The 23207-nt window shown below is 38.1% G+C and overlaps 1 protein-coding gene across 4 annotated transcripts in view; it reads right to left on the minus strand.

Moving 5' to 3' along the window:
* Positions 1-23207, minus strand: part of LOC112140501 (protein tyrosine phosphatase receptor type U) — a 268959-nt gene that overhangs the window by 12740 nt on the left and 233012 nt on the right. For 2 of the 4 annotated variants that reach the window (XM_024263482.2, XM_024263485.2), the window contains 8 exons: positions 17972-17989; positions 15767-15803; positions 14232-14329; positions 11602-11718; positions 8847-9001; positions 6689-6824; positions 3914-4063; positions 2264-2578 (listed from right to left, as the gene is read on the minus strand). In XM_024263482.2, coding sequence (XP_024119250.1) covers positions 2264-2578; positions 3914-4063; positions 6689-6824; positions 8847-9001; positions 11602-11718; positions 14232-14329; positions 15767-15803; positions 17972-17989 — 1026 coding nt within the window. The remainder of the gene's footprint in view (positions 1-2263; positions 2579-3913; positions 4064-6688; positions 6825-8846; positions 9002-11601; positions 11719-14231; positions 14330-15766; positions 15804-17971; positions 17990-23207) is intronic. The other 2 variants (XM_024263484.2, XM_024263486.2) reach the window with 1 other exon arrangement.

A 23207-nucleotide genomic window follows, 5' to 3' on the forward strand; every position in this document is an offset into this window, starting at 1 on the left:
ACAATCTGTGTGTCAAACAGACCTAAATGCAGCACAGAGGGGGGGGGTTAAGGGACCTCAAAATGATGAGCAAAGTCCTCTAGAGCCTCATGGTTTTTTGGACTTTAAATTCAATTGAAGCTTCATTTATAAAGCACTATTCATGCAGCTGCAACACAAAGTGCCTAAAATAACTAACAAAATAATAAGACTCAGAATCTCCACAATCCTCCAGATTACTTACACCAAAAAAAAGAGACATAAAAATCACATGAATAAAACTCAAAGTGTAAATAGAAATAGAAACTGATGCGGAAATTATTCACTACATTAATTTCCGCCCGATGACTAGGTGAGACTGATCCAAATAAAAATGTATTCTTTTCTGCCCAGCATCAGAATAAGGAAGAGGTGAAGCTGAATCATCTTCAAAGATGAACTGAGCAGCTGTCATGTGATCAGCTGCTCAAACGTTTGTGTTAAAACACGGTAATGCAGATAAAAGCGGAAGCTCAGATCAAAACCAGCTCAGAATTTAACCACATTCTCTTTCCTTATGGTATGATACCAAACTGTGTGTTCCACTTTAAAAACTTACTCCAATGAAAATCATCTTTTGTGTTATTAATTTGTTCTTGTAGCATTTTCTATATTCTATATAAAATTATTGATCAAATCTTTCTTAATTCTAGTCACGTTGGATCAGAAAACCAGGAGCTAGAAAGAGCTGGCTCAAAACTGAACACCTGGGTTGATCCAATGTTGCTCGTCGTTATCTTTGGGCCGCTAAGGTTAGTTTGAGGCGGTAAGCTTACGCGTGAGCATGGAAGAAGAGCTCCCAACGATTGGAAGGGGGGCAGGTTACTTTGTGTCAACAGTTTCGCCTACAACCTAAAATTGTATTTCTAATGAGCTACTGCCGCTTTGCATAAACTATCTTAAAAAAATGACAAAGACTTTTGATTTTGGCTAAAAACTGACTTAATGTATGTGGGTTAAAAACATACAAATATAAACACAAGAACTACAATCTCTGACGGGAATCTGAATGGCTAAAATTATATTAATATGGGAAAAGAGGCAGGTTTGATGAATCCATGGATTGCCTATTTATTTAAAAAAAACATTGTAAAAAGTGCAAATAACCCTTTTAATTTGAAAAAAATGCTATATTAGAATAGTAAAAATAATGAGCATCTAAAAAGGTTTTGATATTACTGTATAAATTGGTTTATTTTTGGTGCAACGTGTGACTTTTTAGCACAAAATCCTTTTTAGAATCGGTTTATTTCAAGAAATCAAATGAAAAATGAATAAAGAAGACAATTAAAATTATATATCAAATTTTGGATGATTAATTGTAACTTGATTGAAAAAAATAAAAAAAATATTACACCTATAAATGTATGGGTATTTTACACATACCCCTTATAATTATTCCTAAACATAAACAGATACATGACACATTGAATCCATTTAATGGTAAGTTTGTCAAAAACAGCTTAATTATTAGTTTAAAGGGGACTGGCATATAGTTCCACCTCATAGTTATCATAATCCTTTAAAAACAGCCTCTACTTTCAAGGTTAAATTCAAATTTGCAAATTAAATCTATAAGCTTAAGTAAAAACAACTGTCAGATATAATTAAACATTAATTTAAGTTCATTTAAATTATGCCATGAGTTTGACCAACACTTCAAGTCTGTTAGAGACGTTCTCACCAAACATTTTGCCTTCATCTGCAGCTCTCAAGAAAAGAAAAATGACTTTTCTCACATTTCTTTCTTGGTAAATATTTTAGGTTAGATTGCAAAGACTATAAATCCTGAATGAAAAAAATCAAAGGCAAGAAGACTCTTCATGAGCTGTCGTTTTACATCACTGAAATTCACTTGTAATGCATGCATATATTCATTAAACAGGTGTAAATAGGATGTAATACGTCTTGAAACATCTTTGGAGATGCATTAATAATAAACTAAAGAAAGTGTGTCTGATACCAGTTTGTGAGCCTTTTCGTGCCCTGATATTCCTTATTTGTTTATTCGTTTGATATGACTTAATCCTGATTTATGCTTCCTAAAACTTTTATAACTGCTTTGCCTCTCGTAGTAATACTTAAGGAGAGGATGACGGGAGAAATGTCAGAAAAATTGGGCCTTCAACCTAAAAAGCAAAGATGTAGAGTCTTTTCTGTGGAAAATGTCAGTGTTTGAGGATCAAAGTCTCACAAAAAAAGTTTATTCCAAGCACAGTGAAACCAAATTTGGCAGAGACCTTACCCAGGCAGAGTTGGACTGGTTTAGCTGGTTGAGCATGACCACTGCGGTGCAGCCGTAGTCAAAGACCAGCCTCCAAAAGTCCGCTGTGGTCCCAGGCAGAGGGTGAGGGGTCACTATAAAAGCCGCCTGCCGGTGGAAGCTGTCAGCCAGCGCAGCATTGATGTAGTTGTTGCTCTCCCCCTCTGTGGTTACCAGGAAGGCCAGGGCACGGTCAGGCGGCAGGACGTCCATGCTGCGGTTTTTCTCTCGGTTTCTGGGCAGCAGAGCGATGCTGCACTCCTCCACATCCAGATGGGGAGTCACTGAGTTGAGTGTCTGCAAGTGGGAATGTTCAAGAGCTCAGGCACAGATGAAACAAAACTCAAAGCAAAAGAGGATTTGAGATATGACAAACCAGGAACGTAAGAAAAAAGTCTAGTAAAGACGGCTGATGAAGTCCAACTGATAAAACACCCAAAGAGAAATAACTCTGTAGTAATTTATCCAGCTACTTTAGATCAACTGTAAAAATATTTGGACGCCTAATAAACAGCATCAATAATAGATCTATAACTGGCTGATCTCAGTGTGACTGGTTGGCTGTTTGAACAGGCGGAGCGCGCTGGGTGGTGGAAAGGCTTTCAACATCAGTGACAGACAGATGGATTCACCAGATCAAAGAAACATCCTCCCTCATGAAGATGGGAACAGTTTGTAACCGCAGCGCTGCACCACCTACAGCGCCGCTCCTTCATCGTGAACAATGCGGTCGCAGTCTTTCAGTGCTGCGTGGTTGTAAATGAAAAGGAGGAGCCGGAGTCGGTTTCACTTTGAGTTGTGCGGCCGTGAATTGTGGGGAGAGGCAGGTAAAGTGTGTTGGAAGTTGAGTGTGCTCCCCAGGGGGGGGGGTTAATATCAGTCACAGGACAGACTGACACCATGTCTCTTCATAGTGAAACAACTAGAGTCTGGTGTTACGTTCACACTGGGCTTGGAAATGCACATTCAAGTGACCCCTTCAGTCTATATAGTCTATATAAATGTGCTTATAAGCACGTTTCAGGCTTCTGCATGTGGCACCCAATACAACATTTTAAGGGGGCTCCAAGAGGTAAGTTTCGTATTGTTTGATGGGTCCATTTTACAATGGACACTCGAAATACTGAACCATAGTATACCAGACCACTCAGTGGAAACAGGGCTAATGCTTTCCATATCTTTCTGGTTGGAGGGGTAGATGTAGGGATAGAGTAAAGCTGTATGGGTAGGGAAGCAACTCAGATTTAGCCTTAAACTACACATAAAGTAAGTAAGAGTGAAGTAGGTGAGACGCAGGTGTGTCGTAAAGATTTTCAGGCCCCTAAATTCTGCGCACTGAGCAGGAAGCTTGCTCTAATGATTAGTGTGAACTCATTGCGTTTCCTTTGCACTGCTAGAAATAAGTAATTTAGAAAATTAGAGTGTAGTTTACGTTGGTATCCTACAGGTATTTTGTGAGCACCACTTACTAGAGGTTTGTATTATCAAGAGTCTGGCAATACGATATGATACATATTACGATATATATTCTAGGACAAATGAAAGTAAACACGTATGTCACATCACTCATCACTACGATGATGCAATCATCCTCTTGCAGTTAATTTGAATTTAAGCAGGACCCGCTCTCACCTGAAACTCTTCCCGCAGCGGCGAGGAATTGCTCTGAGAATCCACTCGCAGCATGTCTTTGTAAGTGACGGCGAACTCGCTCATCAGGATGGAAGTGTCTCCGCACAGACACGCCTCCAGAATGGCATCATGGATGAAGATGTACTGCTCCTGCAAAAGGACAACAGGGTCACATGACTTCATGTGAGTTTAAGAAAAACACGTCGGACTATTTAAAACGGCAGTTTAAGCAGAAGAGAAAATTAAAGTCAGCAGGAGGTCAGTTTTGTTCTTCCCGGTTGGAATTCTGTTCCCTTTGAAAACGCTGGAGAACACAGTGGGCTTCACAGGGTTTGATTATAATTTAATGCTGAAATACATTTTGAGGAAAAACCTCGGTGAGCTGGAAAGCTGCATTAAAAAACATAGCAAGTTAGAAGAAGACGCTCCAAATGGGCAGATATTTTTACCACAAATGAGCACAGAGCGAGTGATGAGTCAGAGTAAAGAAATAATGAGTCCTGCAATCAAACAAAGTCACGATGTCCGTCTTTTGCCAAGCCCACCACAAAATAAAAAGATTTTCTTTGAATATTATCTGAAAAAAGGAACATTTAAACCAGGAAATTTCGACACATCTGATAGTTTACAGGGAGGGAGAATCCAGGTGCACATACACAGAATTCACGTTTGCAGATTTTAGTGCAAACTTTCTTACTGAGGACAGACATTAGCTCAGAAATGTGAAGGAACAGAGATGTCCTCTTGTTGATTGCATGCTCTTATGGTCACGGAGAAATCAGGTAAAAAAAAATACCTTTTTATAATGTTCCCATTGGCATGTGTCACCTTCTAGAACGTGCTGTACGAAGGTTCCTGAAAGCGTTTTTAGCATATGGTGCTCACACTGGACTGTTACTACTCAGTACTAGCGCATGTACCTACAGTTGAAAGACGCTTGTGAGAAATGTCAAAGTAGTACAAATCTAGTGAGTCTTGCTCTGGGTTTTTTCTTTCACAGCTCGATTCCAATAAATGAAAGACTTGGTGTCATAGAATTCCAGCCGGGCACAAACTTGATCGACTTTCAACCAGTTGACACTTCCATGAATTGAAAAGGGACATAGTCTACACATCACTACCATAGTAATCTTTTCTGCATGGTATTTTTTGAGAAAAATATTTTGCTTTAATTCGCTTTGAGTAATAACTCCAACCTGGCAAAACTATTTTCTTTTTTCTCATAAAAAGTTAATTCTGGTCATTTATCTTCTTAAAAAAACAAGTAATTGCTTTAATTAGCCAGTTCTCTACCTCCTTCTCTGCTCTTAATCATGTGACTGACCACTCTCCTTATTACCTGTCTCTCCTCACAGCCCTTTGGTACCAGAATGTAAAAAGCTATAGGCTTGCCTCGAGCCTGTTTCTTATTTTTGTTCCAGTTTTAGATCCTGACCTGCTTTCTGCTCTGTTCAGTAAGTTCTGCTTCTGTTCTGTGAAACTGGACTTCTACACTAGATGTGGATCATAGAGACTGGATTTTCTGTGTCGGGATCATTGTGTTTTGACAAGAGTCAGCTCAGAAAAGGACAGGAATTTACTTTTTTTAGATGAAGTGTGAAGACTGCTTTGTGGAGCGTTAACCTTCTGTCAGCTTTACAGCAGCAGTAACTCTTCATTCATATCCCACAGTAGCCATTACCACAGCAATAACTATTCTCTCTGGGCTCCACGTGGGCCACACAAACCCAACAGTACAACCATATATTGACATAAAAATTAAGCAAAATATTGACAAAATGTTAGTACAACACCACAACATTTGAACTGAGATAAAATATGTTTAAATTAAAAATGTTTAATTATTTCACCAATACTCTGGTGCAACTTAATCTTATAATACACTTATACTCACACTATTATACTCCAGTGTGACTTATACTTACTCTTATACTTACTCTTATTCTCAAGTTATTAGACTCCAGCATGACTAATACACACAATATTATACTGTGGTGTGACTTATACACCACTGCAAGTAATACTCATGGGCGACTAATACTCCAGTGTGACTAATCCTCACAATACACTTATACTCACAATAGTATACTCTGGTGCGACTAAGACTCAAAATACACTTATACTCACAATATTATACTCCAGTGCGACTTCTACTCTCAATACACTTATACTCACAATAGTATACTCTGGTGCGACTAATACTCACAATACACTTATACTCACAATATTATACTCCAGTGCGACTTCTACTCTCAATACACTTATACTCACAATAGTATACTCGATTGTGACTTATACTCACAATACACTTATATTTACAATACAATACTCTGGTGCGACTTATACTCCAGTGTGAGTAATACTCATGTGTGACTAATACTCACAATACACATACTCACAACATTATACTCCAGTGAGACTTATACTCACAATACACATACTCACATTATACTCCAGTGAGACTTATACTCACAATACACTTATACTTACAATATTATACTCCAGTGCGACTTATACTCACAATACACTTATACTTACAATATTATACTCCAGTGCGACTTCTACTCACAATACACTTCTACTCATAATAGTATACTGCAGTGAGACTTATACTCACAATACGCTTATATTTACAATAGAATACTCTGGCGCAACCTATACTCCCTGCGAATAATACTCCCGTGCTACTTATACTCCAGAAAATACTTTATTTAACTCAGTTCAAATCTGCAAAGAAGGCTAAAGGTGGTTAATGGGTGGAACAGTCCGCCTGACCTCAGTCTGGATCATGTTGATGCGCCGAGAGCACAGGGTTTTCACACAGTTGTAGATGTCCACCACGCCCTCACACTCCGCCATGTCCAACATGACATCCAGTACGATGTAGCAGCCGGTCCGCCCTGCCCCCGCACTGAAACAAAGCAAAACAACATACAAACAACCATGTGATAAATGTATATTAAATGCAGCAGAATCCATACCAGCCCCTTTCTCTTGAAGAGTTTCCTCTTCTTTTCTCTTTACTTACACTGTTTGAAAAGGGCTTTGCTTGTGAACACATTGCGAAGTGAGGATGTAAACAAACGCCTCACCTCTTGGCCCCTCAGAAGAAACACCTACTTCCACTTGTGAAAGCATTCGAGGGCAATCTCAGCATTAAGTCCAAAAGCAAACACTGAAATATAAACAACTGCTGGTTTTCCAGCATAAATGGACATTTTTTCTAAGACAAGGTGTTTCTAGAGAGGGAAAAACTGTAAAAATGTATAAAGACAAAGGTACTTTATTGTCTGAGGGCTAAGTCAGGAAGAGGTAAATTGAACCATCCATTGTTTCCTCACAAACATACTTCTTTTTTTGTTGTGAAGCCACTAATTTGGAAACTCACCTCTATTGATGTCTGAACTGTAAAAAGATAAAGACACTGGAGGAAATGGGACCACTGGCTTTATTAGGATCTATTTTTTGGATTCACACTTTCAGAATTAAAACATTGAATTTGCCACAAACACTTTGACGCCAATTCATTTGGGGTTACCAACCAACTAAGAGATGGGTTTGTCTAAATGTATTTTATATGTCATATATATTAATATGTCATTTAGAGTGTATACCACTTTTTTCTCCTGCAGTAGAGATCTTGGTGCAGGCTTGGTAGCTGTTACCAAGACTATGCATCATAGTGTGTATAAAATGGTTTGCTTCCTGTGAAAAATAATTTAAATCTAAAAACTAACTAGATTAAAGTACTAATAATTGATTTAATATTCATTTATATTGTAGGTGTCTATGGTATCAGCAGGACAAAGCTCTCTGGTTTGTCTATTATCAGATTTTAATGTACTTTGCAGAAGCAATCGTCTTCAGCTTAACCTTAGATGGTTTACACCTCTCCAGTGTCCATCACTGATTATGGACACCTCATCTGCACCTCTATTTTATAATCTACTATTATCTTGAAATGTTTAAAAGCCTGAACTAATGGTTCCAATTTCATGTGGAGACATTTAGACAAAAAAAGGCCTCAGTTGGTTCTTTCTTGGGAACTGTGACATCAAATCAGTTTTTCTTGGATTCTAATTTGTGACAATGCTTTTCCTTATTGGTTTACCTTAAACTGCAGTCAACACGTCTTCATCAATAGATGACATAAATGTTTCTAGTAGAAAAACTAAATACATACGTGTGTTTGTGTAAGGTTTAACTGAGCACCTTGACGTTAAACGTGAATCACTAAGGTTAATTAAATGAAAAAGAAATTGACCTTTTTTACAAAGTAATGCAACAGAAAAGTCTTTACAAAGGGCATAAAAGAGCAGAAAAATAGCTTTAACATCAGTCTATTTGTATTGGTTTTTCCAATGGTCTGAAGAGGCTTGTTTCTCTACATCTTTTTCCATCATTTTTTTCGTGTGAAACTTTCACATTGATCATTATTTTTTAATGTTTGTGACTTCTTTGAAAAAAATTAATAAAATATGCCACTATTATCGAAAATGACACAATATTTAAAAATACAGAAGCTTAATTGCTGCTCTTTAAAAAAACTGGTTTTGACTCAAGCTACAGATTAATGAGGGCGAAAACAAACACAGATGACATTTGTCATCTTAAAAATATCAAAGCTGTTTAGTTAGAGAAACTCTCCCTTATCCGTCATTTTTTTACCCAAACTTGAACAATTCATAGAAACATTTCAAATATTTTTACATATTTTCATTTTTCTAGATGTGGCATAAAGACTCATTCTTTTTAGACTGGAAGAATCTTGGGGAAAAATACCCACTAAAGTATCTGAGACACTTTTACACCATTTCTGGGTTTTCTAAAAAGACTCTGAAAACATTATAATTTGAATATAAAACTAATACAAATTAGGTAATCATTGATAGTCTCTGGTGAGATGCAACAGCCAGTCGTCCAGCCTCCTCACCTGCAGTGGACGACCACGGGGCCGGCGTCAGGAGGAGTTGAGGCTTTCACTCTTCGTATAAAAGCCAGTAGGCCAGTCGCGTGATAGGGAACCCCGTGTTCGGGCCAGGATGTGAAGTGGAACTGACGGACCTCATGCTTGGTGGAATATCCTCTCTAGGAAGAAGAACATGTAAAATATGAAATATTACATAATTGCAGTGTTGCCTTCAGAGTTGAATCCAGACTCCTGCCTGCAGCTGGCACAAATGTTGGGTTCATTGTGGGGAGTTTAGGACATTTGCATGGCGGGTTTGTTCTCCTATGACATTAGAACCTCTGGGCATGGCAGGTTAGAAGCAGCTGCAGTGTGACAGACTTGCAGAGAGAAATTAGTGATGCTCCGGGGGGGCTCAGGGAGGGCTGGAAGCCTTCTGCCTTACACGAGGAGCCTGCTGTTGACACACAGCCGTTTCCTCCTCACTACACACAAAGTAAGGCGATGCAAAGAAACTGAAAAGGGAGAAAGAAAAATCCGTCTGAAAAACAAGTTGTCACCAGTCCCCAAATTCATGCTGATTTGAATAAGCAGCCGCCAGGAGAGCGAAAGTGACAGTGGGATGATAATGCTGTGTTTGTGCCAGTGAGGCTCTGAGCCTCTCCAGCGAGAACTCTCCCCGTGAGAGTGACAGGATGGAAGCCACCAGGGGCACAACACGGAAACAGCCACGCTGGGAAGATGGCAGGGGCACTGGCACAGCTGCTGGGGTTAATTCCTGTCAGTTTAACACGTGTACCTCATCATTCCAAATCCTGTCAAGTCACTAATCTGTTCTGTTTATACCTCACTCTAATTCTGACAGGTAATAACACTGACTGTTTAAAGCAGGGGGGGCCCAATGCATCAATCGCGATCCATCGGATGTGTGGGTATCACGGACAATCTACCCACACCCACTTTGTCATCATCTTCACCATGAAGTACGTGACTTGATTGACATGCAGAACAGCCAACTGAACATCTTCTGATACATCTACATCTACATCTGATACAGGATCTAGTGCATTCTACATAAAGCACTGCAAGGGGGAGGGCTCCAGGCCTCCCCCATCCCAGGTAAGTAGGGACTGTCAGATAGTTGTGGGGGTTAGGTCTAGGGCCTCAGAGGGTAAAGTTCTAACTGGACAGGGAAAAAGACATGTCAAGGCTAGGATCCTTCTCCTGGGTTAGGGCTTAAGGTCAGGGTTGTTAGCCAGAGCCCATAGGGTTAAAGTTCGGGTCTCTCAAAGGAGACAATTTTAATCAATAAATCAATTAAGTGGGAGGAGAGGCTGGTTAAGGTTAGTGCCTTCCTCCCACGTTAGAATTTCCAATTTGGGATCACGGGGTTAATTTAGGGTTCTTAACAGTGATTTTTTTTCAAGGGTGAAAGAACAGCCATTCATTCAGGCCATGTGGGTCAAGTGTGCTTAATTTAGAGATCCAGTTTCATTCGGGTCTCTGCCTCTCAGCCTGGGTGAAGTGTGGGTTGCAGTCCAGAACCAAGGCCTGGACAGACTCCCAACTGTGGACCAAAAAAGGGCTGGACCAAAATCTGGAGAGTTTTTTGTTTTGCCACAATGTTTCATTTATGGCTTTGGAACCGCAGGTGTAATGTTGTCCCTGTTTTTCCATTGTATTTTTTAGAGTAGGCTACTGGTCTGGAATGTGTCCCGGTACTGACTAGTACTGGTCTGCATCCTGGGGTTGGAGACCCCTGATTAGCATCTGTGGCCTACTATCAAGCGGCCATCGGGCTGGTACAAGTTCGCAGGCCCAGAGGTTTGGGACTCCTGATTTAATGGGAACAAGCAGCACGTCAAAAACCGACGAGTTGGGGACACCCAAAATGCCAAAAAGTGACGCAAAGGGGCCCAAACTATATGTCCATATATAACAAGTTGGCAGTGAAAAATCATTGGATGCAAACAACACTCGTCACACAAGTCTAAATACACTGACACCTGGTTTACAAGGGTCCATCTGCGATGCATCTCCATTGTGTTGAACGGGGAGGCCGTCTCACAATCAGTGTGTCTCCGGTCTATCAGCCCCCCCAGCATATGTGACCTGGTTCCCCACATCGGCCCACAGGTGCATGTCATCCTGTGTGCCTTCCTGATTTGAAGCGAGACCCAAACTCCTGGGTCAGGTCCGCGGTTCCCACCCGAGAGATTTGAGCCCGCTCAGGCAGCAGTGTCATCAAGAGGCACGCACTTCTCGAGCTCCGTCCACAAAATGGAGACCTGGCTGGGTGGTAGTGCGCTCTGTTGCCACCACCGCCGCCGCTCACCTGCCAGGCTCGCCACCTGGTAGAAAGCCTTAGCGGGGGCACTCCGGTGCACTGTAGCTCCTGGGGCTGCCTGGTTGATCCTGCCCGTAGCATTTGCTGGTCTCAAGGATTAAGCCAAAAACATAAAAAAGGGCGCCAGATATGGACAAGAGGACCAGGCTAAAGACATCAACAGCTACAACCGGAAGTCCTCGACCTGAGCAGTTACAATTTTTCTGGTTTTAAGTGTAATACACGTCTTTTTTTTTTTTTAACTATTATTATGAACACTTTCGGGCTAAAGTAAGCTGTATAATTTCCACCTCCAGATGATGATGTCAGGCACCATCATGTCTGCAGGTCCCTCTTTTCATCTTAAAAGTATACCAAAAAAGTCTGAGCACTCCTGGTTCATAGAGGTTGTTAGAGATCGAATCAAACAAAAACAACAAAAGAAAAGCTCACCCTCTCCAAGGCAAAGGTGCGGACTGTGTACTCAGCAAGAGTCTCCGTCTTCAGCAGCGTTATCTTGATGTCGCCGTACATCTCGCTGTCGTCAGGCCAGTATTTACAGCATTTCACCTGTTCAAAACCAGAGCGGATGTTTCAGCTTGGCATGTTCCTGACAGTCAAACCAACAAGTTAGTTATGTTTGACACAAAAGGGAAAAAAAGACAGTACATAGACTGCATATTATGTTTGCTTTGTGCATTTGCTTTCAGCATCACTTCGCTGTCAATTTACCCCAAATAAAGACATACTGTTGTGGCTGTTACCCATCAAATCCTGCAGGGAAAAAAAAAAAAAAAAAAAAAAAAACGACAGATATTTGATCCTGCTGGGCAAAGAGAGAGAAAGCAAAATAATCAGATAATGGAGGATGGCGCAAGGAGCAAGAGGCCATCTTTCTTTTTCTATAACAACACTGGACATAATGGGGGTAATTTTTCTCATTTAATGGAGTTGTTATTCAGATGGAGCCACAGAGACCACTTCTCATTTATTGTCAGCTTCCAGAAATGTGAGGACGGAGAAGCAAATTGGATAAAAGGCTACAGTGAGAAAATTGCATCATTTTAACATTCCACTGTTGAAAACATGCGCCTTTTGTCTCAAAAATAAAGGATGTGGGGCTTTTTTCTGCAGCCCAAGGATGTTTGCAGTCCGCAAACATTCAAAGTAACAATAATGTTATTTTTTATATCCACTTGGATATAGATTTGCTGCCGCTCATCCTACAAAAGAAGCACTAATCATTCCCTCTCCACCACCGTGCTTTGAAGCAGATCAAACAAAATGGTTTTAGGAGATTCTGTTTTACAAACCTTGGTTCAAGTTTTTTTTTTTCCAAATAGACCTTGTTGTAAACAAACAGCCTAGTTTAACTATGCAGTCACGCATGTTTTGGACTAGAGCAGTGAGGCCTGCAGGGCTTCAGAAGTACTTATTGTTTTTTTATTGTGAGAAGGCATGGCTTCATCCTGGTGAGTCACCATTCATCTCAAGTGTTTTAAATGGGCATTTTTATACGAAAAATATATAGAAAAAAAATTCATTTTTTTTATTGTGTTTACATTCTCTATCATCAAATCTCTGAGTCAGCAAACTGACAAACACTAACTTTGTATCATAAAACCCATTTTTTCTACATACATAGATCTACATTTAAAATTTTACAGAGTTCTATATTTTCTGATACCGCTTCTGAGCTTAATTGTTGACTCTACATCTTCTCTTGGTTAGTGTTATTTTTTATCTCTGTGTGGCCTTGTGATCTAATCTGGCAGGGGCATCCATTGACTGTATATGAGATCTGGACTGAGTGACCCCTCCCCCCTGGCTGTCCAAACTGGATGTACATGTAAGCCAAAATTCCATAGACTTCAATGGAGAAACTATTGCTCACTTATTGTATTGTCAGAATAAACATTCTTGATCTGCTACAAAAAAGTTTTATATTTACACGGGAAAAAAGTATAACAATAAAATTGTAAAACTATGAGGTAAAAGTCATAACTTTATAAGAATAAAATTGAAAAATTACAAGAAGATTGTACATTTTTAGAACAAAAAATGTATAATTATGACAAAATATTTGTAATTTTCTAGTAAAAAGTTGCAGCGTTATGAGAAAAAAAGTCAAAAATGTTTGAGAATTAGGTGGTGAATTGTGAAAAAAAAGCTGTATTTGTTATTTTACCATGTTCCTGCCAATCCTGTATATACATATTTTTTATTTTGTGTAAATTATTAAATGTACAAACTATCTTGCCATTATGTGGCTTCAACATGGCCTATTTTGAAAAACAAAAAAGGCGACTGAAATGACTTCATTTTGCTGGAGCCAAAAGTATACCGCTTTCTATACTCAGTCCAGTTCTCATATACAGTCGATGGTTGTTTTATACCTTCATGCTATGACAGCTGGATAAGCCCCTGAGACCCCCCACCCCCCATTCCCTTCCTGCTGACACTATATAGGCTACAGCAAGCATTAATAATAGACGGATGGTTCTTGAGTCTGGATCATTCCCATCTAAACACCAGTGCACAGATAGTCTTACTTTTCCCCTATAATTAACAAAAACAACAAGCTACTTTGCATTAACGTGCATAAAAATACATTTTACTTCTAAACTAAACTGCAATAATGCTGCATTAAAAACTGGAGTTTTGACAACTGTTTCATTTTCATGGTTTTTCTCAAGTGCACACAGTGACCATGTGATCAAATGAAGTTTGAAATAAGTTAAACCAGTGAGGGGCGTGTCCATTTACCATGAACAGTAAAACTTTTCAGAGTTTTGTTCTAAGGATCATAGCTCTGTAGAGAATGAAAGTGTGAACATTATCTTTTCATCCTAACTTTCCTTCATCCTAACCCCCACTTTAACTCTTTGGCTTAAATGACTGAAACAAACCGTCCCCAAACAGCTCAGAACGCTGTTTGGATGCACGGCCAGATTTGGCGTTACATGTGTCCATCAAAGACATGAAAGCCTTTCAAACAGACACCTAACTCCATCCCATTGATTAATTCACTGCGACTGCAAACAGCAGGGGGGTGACAGCGGGGGGGAGTGATCACAACATACCCTGCCAACCTCCACCAGCTTAGTGATCATGACGATGCTGAAGCAGTTTTCTTGCCACACCATCCTCCAGAAATCATACAGAGTCTCCTGCTTGGGTCCTGTTGGGAAGAACAGAGACGTTTCAGGGAAAATGCAGCGTTTGAGTCTGATCACAGAGAAGACGCTCCTCACTGATCTGCAGAGCGGTTTAATTACAACCCAAGTTTTTAAGTTCTGTGTATTTCACAGATGATATTTTAGAAAAGTCACTGACAGCTGCAGAGGAGACACTCCATGTAGTCTGTACACGTTAAGTCTTTCCTGCTGTCCGGAAAAAATAGAAACAGATGGAAAAATTCTAAAACGAATTAAAAACAGACTGCATACAGTATACATCGCCATCGTTTGTAAAGGACTTGAACTCTTTAACTGCCTGCTCAATCTACGACATATTAGGTCCAGCATAGAAAAAAATAAAATAAAAATATGAAAATAAAGTTGTAAAATTACAGGAAAAAAGTTGTAAATTAACAAGCTAAAAACTTAAATTGTACAAGACTAAATTTGTAAAATTGTGTGAAAAAAAAATTGTAATTTTAAGAGAATAAAGTGGTAAATTTAGGAGAGAAAAAAAAGCCAAAATGGTGTGAGAATAAAGTGGTAAAACAGAGACAAAAAAGTGTCATTTTTACAAGAATAAAATTGTAACATTATAAAAAATATAATTTTATGAGAATGTGAATGGGTCTGTGACTGTAAAGCACTTTGGCCCTTCAAGGAAGGCAGAAAAGTGTAGTAGAAAAGTGTAGTTTATCATTATAATTTCAAGAGACAAAAGTTGTAAATTTCTGAGAAAAAAAGATAAACTTGTACAGGAATGAAGTGGTAAAACTATAAGAAACAGGCTGTGAATTATGACATCGATGAGGAAAAAAAAAAATAAAAAAATAAAGCAGTAAACTTTAGAAAAAAAGTTGTATTTTTAAGAGAATAAAACTGTAAAATTATGAGGAAAAGGTCATTGTTTTATGTGAACAAAGTAAAACATTTACTAGAATAAAATCCATGAGAAAAAAAGTTGTATTTTTACAAGAATTAACTTATGATTAAAAGAGTCAAATATTTTATGGTAATTGAATAAAAAGAAAACTTGAGAATTATTGAGTTTAAACTCTTATTCATGAAGCAATAATCTGTTTGGTAAAAAATTATAAACAACAACACAAAAGGAACCAGAAGAGCGCCCTCTGCAGGCCCTTCAGAGGAGACTTTTACACATGACTGACAGCGTTCGTTGTGTAAACTGTCGTCCCAGATGTCACATACAGAGAGGTTAAAACGATCAATCAGTGATTGGACTCATCCTCGCTGACGCTGCTTCACCCGTTCACGCTAACAGCATCGCCTTCAGACCAGACAGAGGTGTGTTCTGGCAAAAAAGGCCGTGTATGAGTTCGCCTTCCAGCTCAGATCATCTTTAGTTTATTAACCGACACCACGAGGCGCCCCCACCCCCTGAAAGCATGCACACACCACAGCCTCGCAGGGATACTCACCCTGAGTGGCGATGAAGTGGTTGGATCGATGGTAGCCCTGGAAGAGAAAAGCGAGATGACATGCTGAGTAAGCCACCTGTGCCTCAGGCACAGCTGTACACTGGGGATGGGGGGGGGGTGTATCTCGTCTCATCCTTTCTTTTCCTTATTTCCCTCCTGCTATTCTACTGACCTATACTGCAACTGTACACAGTTTCATTTTCCTGCAATGGAGGAGTCTTCTGGCCACAAACTTTGAAGTCCCACTCCGATCATCTTATAATCTATTTTCAAGTGGTCTTTTAATTATGTTTTTAGCAAAAAAAAGAGAAAAAACACATTTTTTAGGACATAATTACTGCAGAGCGACAATAGTTCATCGAGCATTTGCCTTAAAGGTGTGGGTGAGATCGTTGGTGCCTGCCCCCATTTCCCATCATGCATCTGCTTACATTTGATCCTGATAGCTTACAGCCCCTCACAACACCAAGCTAACATTACCGATGCAATAAAATTTGGGAGCAATATGTATTCGCACAGTTTTGATCTAGATGTCAGTGAAGACATACATGGATCTACAAGTATCAGAAAGTAAATAGAATGCTGGCGGCCTGCTGTAGTACAGGGATATAAAACTCTTTTTGCTACAGGGGATTTTTTTTTCTCAGTTGTAAAAAAACACCTCCAACCACCTTAAGTACTATTATTATTACTATTTTTTGGACGACATTTTTATAATTGTGGTGCCACACCTGATAATTTTATAGCAACTTAACAGCGTTGGAGACTAACTGCACCTAACCCAAACATGGCACGCAGTTGAAAAATATGCTGTTTATTTCTACTTCTGTTGTTATACTTGTATTTCTTTTCCTTTGTTTTCCCTAGTGGCAGAATTGTGCATTTTTGACGTTTCTTTAAATAACCATAAGTTGCCACAGGAATGGGCTAGAAATGTGCCTTGTTTCCCCAACATCCTTACATTTTTTTCTCGGATGCGGCCCGCGGGCCATATGTTTGACACCCCTGTCGCAATAGCTTCTACGTCACACTTACAAGTTTTTACAAACAGCATTTTTTCATCTGATCTTAATTCAGAATGATTTAAGTAAAGAAATACTTAGAAATGCAGTTTTAAGCTTAATCTTCTCTATATATGTCCTTCATCATGAAAATAACACAACAAGAACAAACTAAATACATAAATTTAATCAGAGTGGGGCTTTAAATTATTGAGAAACTGTTGAGATAATCGTAAAGAAGCGCATTCGGCTGGCTGAGTAAATTAAATTTGTTTGATCTGACTAAAGTTTGAGAAAACTTCACTTGTAGATTGTGCTCCTCTATGCAGTTTCTCCTCCATTGTCACAAGTGAAAATAATAAAAAAAGCCATAATACACAGACTTCACATCAATGCATGGCACATAAAAAAGCGGAGTAATCTGAGAACCTTTATATCAAAGGAGATGGCGGCCTTTGATATATACAACAGATGTTTCCACACAGTGTGAATGAGGTGGACATGAATGAGCAGAAGGATTCCCACTCCGCGGCCTTGATGCCGCCAAACGCAACCACACGCACCTACGGGACTTTGACGAGTAAACACTTTCAAAACAAGGTCCTCCTACGAGCAGATTCCATAAGCTAACGTCTGATGTTTTGTGAAAAAGCCACTTCTGAATCCCATGACTGGAGTGGCTTCGGGTTGGTTAACAGTAACAGGTTGAAGGATAATTGATGCCACAATTACATAACGATCACAACCCTCTTGAGAGAAGAAGACAGGTCAGGAATAATGGGAGCGGACTCCAGAGCCCACCAGCTCTTGTTGAACCAGCGTGATGCAGCTCTCAGGGTGACTCATCAGTTCTCTGTGGTTCTGCTGTCCACCGGCATCACTGCTAGATTTTTCTACAGTGAACTATGTGAGATAAACCTGGACGTGCTTGAAATGGAGATGGATGACCACTGCTATGAGCCATGCTATCCACAATACCTTCGGCCTCGGCCAAACTTTATCAGCACAAAGCCACCGCTCCTCTACTCAGGATTGGTGCCATAGCAACTAAAAGTCTTGATTTTTGGCCACTTATGATGTTCATTTAAAATCTGACCTTCCAGCACTTGTGGATAGAGGACAGTGGAAAGAAAATTGGAAAAGAGGTGGGGGGTAGTAAAAATAGAGCAATGGCAGGCAGAAGAACGAGCATTTCAGTACTTACTTCCCTGTTAATCCGAATCTACAGGGTCCAAGGTCGAGGAAATGGAATGGGGAGTAGAAAAAGAAGACATATAGGCTAGTTAATGAAAGAAGCTTTAGCAGGTGTGGTGTCAGACAGGTGGCAGGACGGTGCGTGCGCTGATGCAGGATGTGGGGCACACGTCTGTGTGAATTTAAAACCCAAGCACAATTTGTTGGATTAAGTTTTGATAATTTTTGGTTTTAATACTTTTCTGATTTTTTTTTAGATAAAAAGGATGCCATAGACTCAGGAATTTAAAATTAAAGAATAAAGCTGTAATAATTTAGGTTCTTAATGAGAAAACTCAAAAAGAAATATTTTTTGCAAAGTGCAAAAAGAAAATATATAAATGTATATTTATTTCTGGATAAGAACTTTTTAAAAAGAGAATATTTTGTCTTAAATATTTCACAAATGTCAGTAAACTATCTGGACTACTCAGAGGAAGTTGGCTCAAGGTTATCCTAAATGAGATGGAAGAATTGGCTAATTTATGTGTAGTTTTCATTTTTTCCTTGACTACATCTGCCCTTGCATTTTAAAAGTAACCCAAACGATCTTTGCAGCCTGCCTGCTGTAAGCCAGAGGAGCCTGATGTGGGACAGCTGTGCTGGGATACCAGAGGGCATTCAAACAAACCCTGACAGGCTCTGACTGTTGTCATGCTGTAAGCAGGTGAAATCAGAACTGGGCTGAAGTTTTGCTGCAGGAGAAGTCTCGCTACTAAATCTTGTGGGAAATGAGTTGACGCAGGAAGTGTAAAACTTGAGCAAGAGTGAATAACAAAACAGAATTCTCTAAACAGATAGTTCTTTAAGAGTGGACTGCTTGGTTCAGAGACTGGTGAATATAAACTGTGGGTGACTGCATGACAAATGTTGTCAAACATGTTTTAATGTCCTACAGAGCCCTGGACATGACATTAACAAAATCTCTTAAAATAACAATTTAGGACCAGGAATTAGTATTTTTGGCCACTATTTCATAGTCACACCAGGGCCGTAACAATTGGCCTTTTCTTTTTAGCATTCTGTGGGCAGAAATTAACATTTTGTCAGGGCAAATGAGTATTTTGTGGCTATAAAGTAGGCTAGTTGTAGAAAATAAAGATACTAAACAAATAATTAAGTGCCAAAAAATGCTAACTTTTGCTCACAAGTTGTACAAATTGTCATTTTGTAGACACAAGTTAGCATTTCTAGTCAAAAAATTAGCATTTGCGGGCTCAAATTACTGTTTTGTGGGCTCAAGTTAGCATTTTGTGGGAGAATATTGGTGTTTTGTGGGCACAAATTGATGTTTTGTTAGCACAAATTACCATTTGCAGGTTAAAATGAAAAATAAAATAAAAAAATGTTTTGTGGGCATGAAAAACTTGCATTTAAATGCTCAAATTACTGTTTTGAGGGCACAAATTTGCATTTTGTTGGCGCAAAATAGAATTTGCAGGCTCAATTTTGTTTTCTGGGCAAAAGTTAGCATTTTGTGGGAAAAAATTTGGTGTTTTGGTGGGGTAATTTAGCATTTTGTCAGAACATATCAACATATCGGTGTTTTGTGTGCACAAATTTGTATTTTGTTAGCAAAAATGAGCATTTCTGGGCCAAATTACTGTTTGTGGGCATAAGTTAGCATTTTGTGGTAAAATATTGGTGTTTTGAGTGCATGAGTTACCATTCTGTCAGAACATATTGGTGTTTTGTGGGAAAAAATTTGTGTATGGAGGCCACAAAACAGTGGCAGGATTAGACATTACAATTCTAATTTGTAAGCACAAAATGCTAACTTGTAAGCACAAATAATCATTTTGTACACACAAGTTAGCATTTCCCGGCAACAAACTGGAAATTTTTTTTTTTGGGCACAAGTTGACATTTTGTGGCAACAATGTAATATTTTGTGGGTCTAAAATAGCATTTAGTGGAAACAAATTAGCATTTTGAGACACAAATTGGTGTTTTGTGGCCACAAATCAGTAGTAGGAATTGAAGACACTTAAAATAATTTGTGCCAACAAAATACTAGTTAGTTGTCACAAAAGGCTAAACAAAATAACTAAATTGTGGCCATGAAATGCTAATGTGTGCACACAAAATAATTAGTAGTTGCCACAATTTGTTAATTTGAGGGAAAAATTATTTTTTGAATGTCATATCCAGGGTTTTGCAAAATCCACTAGTTTACTGGGATAACATAAAACTGAGGTGTATGATATTAAGACGATTACTAGTTAAGGTTTGGTGTTCTCTCACAGTTGGTTATATCTGCCTTTAGAAATATGGGGCAGCTTTTCATCAAGCTGCAGTGAGAAGTATATTTTTACAAACATCTTTAAAAAAAAAATGTGAGTGAGATTATAGGTAGTGCTGTTTGACTCTTTTTGTCTGCATTTAGTTAAATTGTAGTTTAAAAAGATTCCACCTGACAGACGTGACGATGGAGTATGTATTTTTTTCAAAATACGTTTTGTCTGAAATAGAAGAGTTTTTATTTTATTAAAACAAAAGCTTTATTTTGAAGGTTTTCTCTTTGTTGTTCAACACTTGTGGCGTGCAGGGACTGAGGTCTTGACATTTGCAAACAATAGCTCTGATTGCCATGATTATAAGGCTCACATAAGAGAAAGTACCAGTAACTGCAATGAAAAGAAATAAAAACTTTCTTTTTTGTATCATTATTATCATTTTGCCAAAATCAGCATGAGCACAGCAGGAGAACATTTCAGCTTCTCCCAGGGACTATTTGTGCTTTTGATTAAAAAAATATCTGGATTATATGGAGAAAATCTTATGAGGAAAAAATTTTATATTTTAGTTTTATAATTTTATTTAAATGACAAATAATGCTATTTAAGCAGCTTGGTTCTGCATTGGATCAAACAAATACATACTAGAAAAAACATTTTTATGTTAAGTCATTTTCTGTGTGAATTTTTTCATTTTAGTTCTGTATTAGGTGAGTAGAAACAACGATTTTAATTATAATAATAAAGTAAACAAGTGCTTAGATAAATAAAAATTTAAGTCAAACAAAAAACTGATTTTTTTTTTGTATCACAATGCTACAGTTGAAATAACTTCAAGAAGACAGCGGGTTCCTATGTTGATTAAAGAAAAAGGTCTAAAGCAAGGAGCTGCAAAACTTGATTTTAAAGTGATTCTCTGAAAAATAATTTAAATAAGCAGACTTCTACATATTTAATGTAAACTATTGAATCTGATTCTGGTTTTTAACACTGCAGCTGGTTTTTACAGCAGCAGAGACAGAACAACAGAGATTTGAAGCGATTTGGCGGAGATCCTCAAAACAAACAGGGACAAATCTGCATGGTACAAACCCACACATGGTTGAAGCTTTAAGCTGTGTTTGTGTTTTTTTAATATGTGAATGTTACTTATACCAGTAAAATATTCCATACTTTAAAAATGAAACCAAAAGAAGACCGTGTGTGCTAATTCATTAAACTGACTGATGTTTTGAATTGTTTTGTTGAATAATTTGTTTTTTGCAAATGTAAAAAAACACACCACAGGTCAACATTATTTTAGAAGGGCTGCAATGTTTTTTTGTACATTTATCCGCATTTTTGCATTTTCTTGCTGAATTCGACTGAAACATCCAGAACAATTAGCTAAGATGAAGATTAGCTAAGAATGCTACATAAAAACCTACTGTACATTTTCAGAGACACCTTTCTTTTCCTTTCTTTTCTGTTTAAAAGTTAAAATAATTCAATCCAAAGTAACTCAACGACCTAAAATGTTTGTTTTTACTTTTTTCTGTAAGACCCGAGTTTCAAACGGGTTGTTAGCGTGTCTTACGTTTGTCTCATGAGACAAAAAGAAAAGTTTTGTTTGTTTGATGGCTCCACTGTGTAGGAAAACATAAAAGAGAGAGAAAGTGGTGAAGGACAAGTTTTTCAAAAACAAACTAAACAATGTCTCTATGGGACTGTATCAGGCTTAAAAAATAAAAGCTTCATTCAAGATTTAAAAAAAAAAAAAAACCAAGTAACTTTTGTCCTGGACGTCAAGGGGAAATGACAATCTAATGTTAATACTGGTCTTCAAAGATATATAAAAAAATCAGAAGTTAAAATACTGAACTATAACTTAAAGTTATTAGCCCATTTGTTGATATTGGTTAGTAAGAGAAAATAAAATGATATCCTACTTTCAAACTATGGTCAGCTGCTCTACGCTCCACTCTGGCTTCACAGTTCTAGAAGTCAAACATTTCTATTTAATCTAAATATTATTTCTGCAATAATATCTTTTTATTAGTGAAAGATACATTTTAAGCCATGTAATTTCTTTATAAAGGACCCTAGTTGTACTGTAAAATAAAGCACATCAGCACTAAAGAATCACTTGATAAGTAAAATGTTTGTAGACTATCGTCTGAAATACTTCAATACTTTGCGCACTGTATACAGTATTGTGTTCGCCATTTTTTTTTGTGGTTTCTGAATCTATTTCTCTATTTACTCCATAGTGCACTATAAGCAATAGATAGTTTCCTAACATGCTATAATAGGTAGTCTTTAAAGCTCAAGGGCTCTGGGGGTTTATTTATGCAAACAAATTATAGTTTTCATATATCTAAAAAATGATTACCAAAAATTGGTCTATTAAAAAAACCAAACTGATGACATTTTGTTCAAAATGTCCCTTGTTATCCCGCCAAAGGTTTCAAAATGTTTCCTATTTACATCATATAAACAGAATGCTGATGTTTTCCGCTCGTATTTACAGGTGACCAAGAGCAAAAATGGGTTGAAATTCATGTTAGCCTCAGTTATGTGGAGCCAAGACGCACATTGCTACATACCCCACAATTATTTTAAGTGTGTCCAAAGGTAAATGTTGTCATGATCACACATGCTAACCTAACCCAAACTGTTATCCCAACCTTAACCCTTCCTCCAGGACCGTGCGGAAAGCAGAAGAGTCCAGCACTGGTTGCATGTATTTAGAAAATTACGTGCAAATAGGCATTTTCTATTCAGAAAGTGAGAAAAAAACAATCATATATATATATATATATATATACACACAAAAAGTAGTCACTTTTTTCCCCAAAAACCAATATCCATTTCTCCAAATTGTTACTTTCAGTCTGGTTTCTTAACATTAACATTTATTCCAAGTGAGGACAGAAATAGAGTATTCTTATATTTTTGTTTTGTTTATTGATTTCTAAAAGTCTAAAATCC

Source organism: Oryzias melastigma, linkage group LG16, assembly GCF_002922805.2.
Source record: "Oryzias melastigma strain HK-1 linkage group LG16, ASM292280v2, whole genome shotgun sequence".
Classification (NCBI taxonomy): domain Eukaryota; kingdom Metazoa; phylum Chordata; class Actinopteri; order Beloniformes; family Adrianichthyidae; genus Oryzias; species Oryzias melastigma.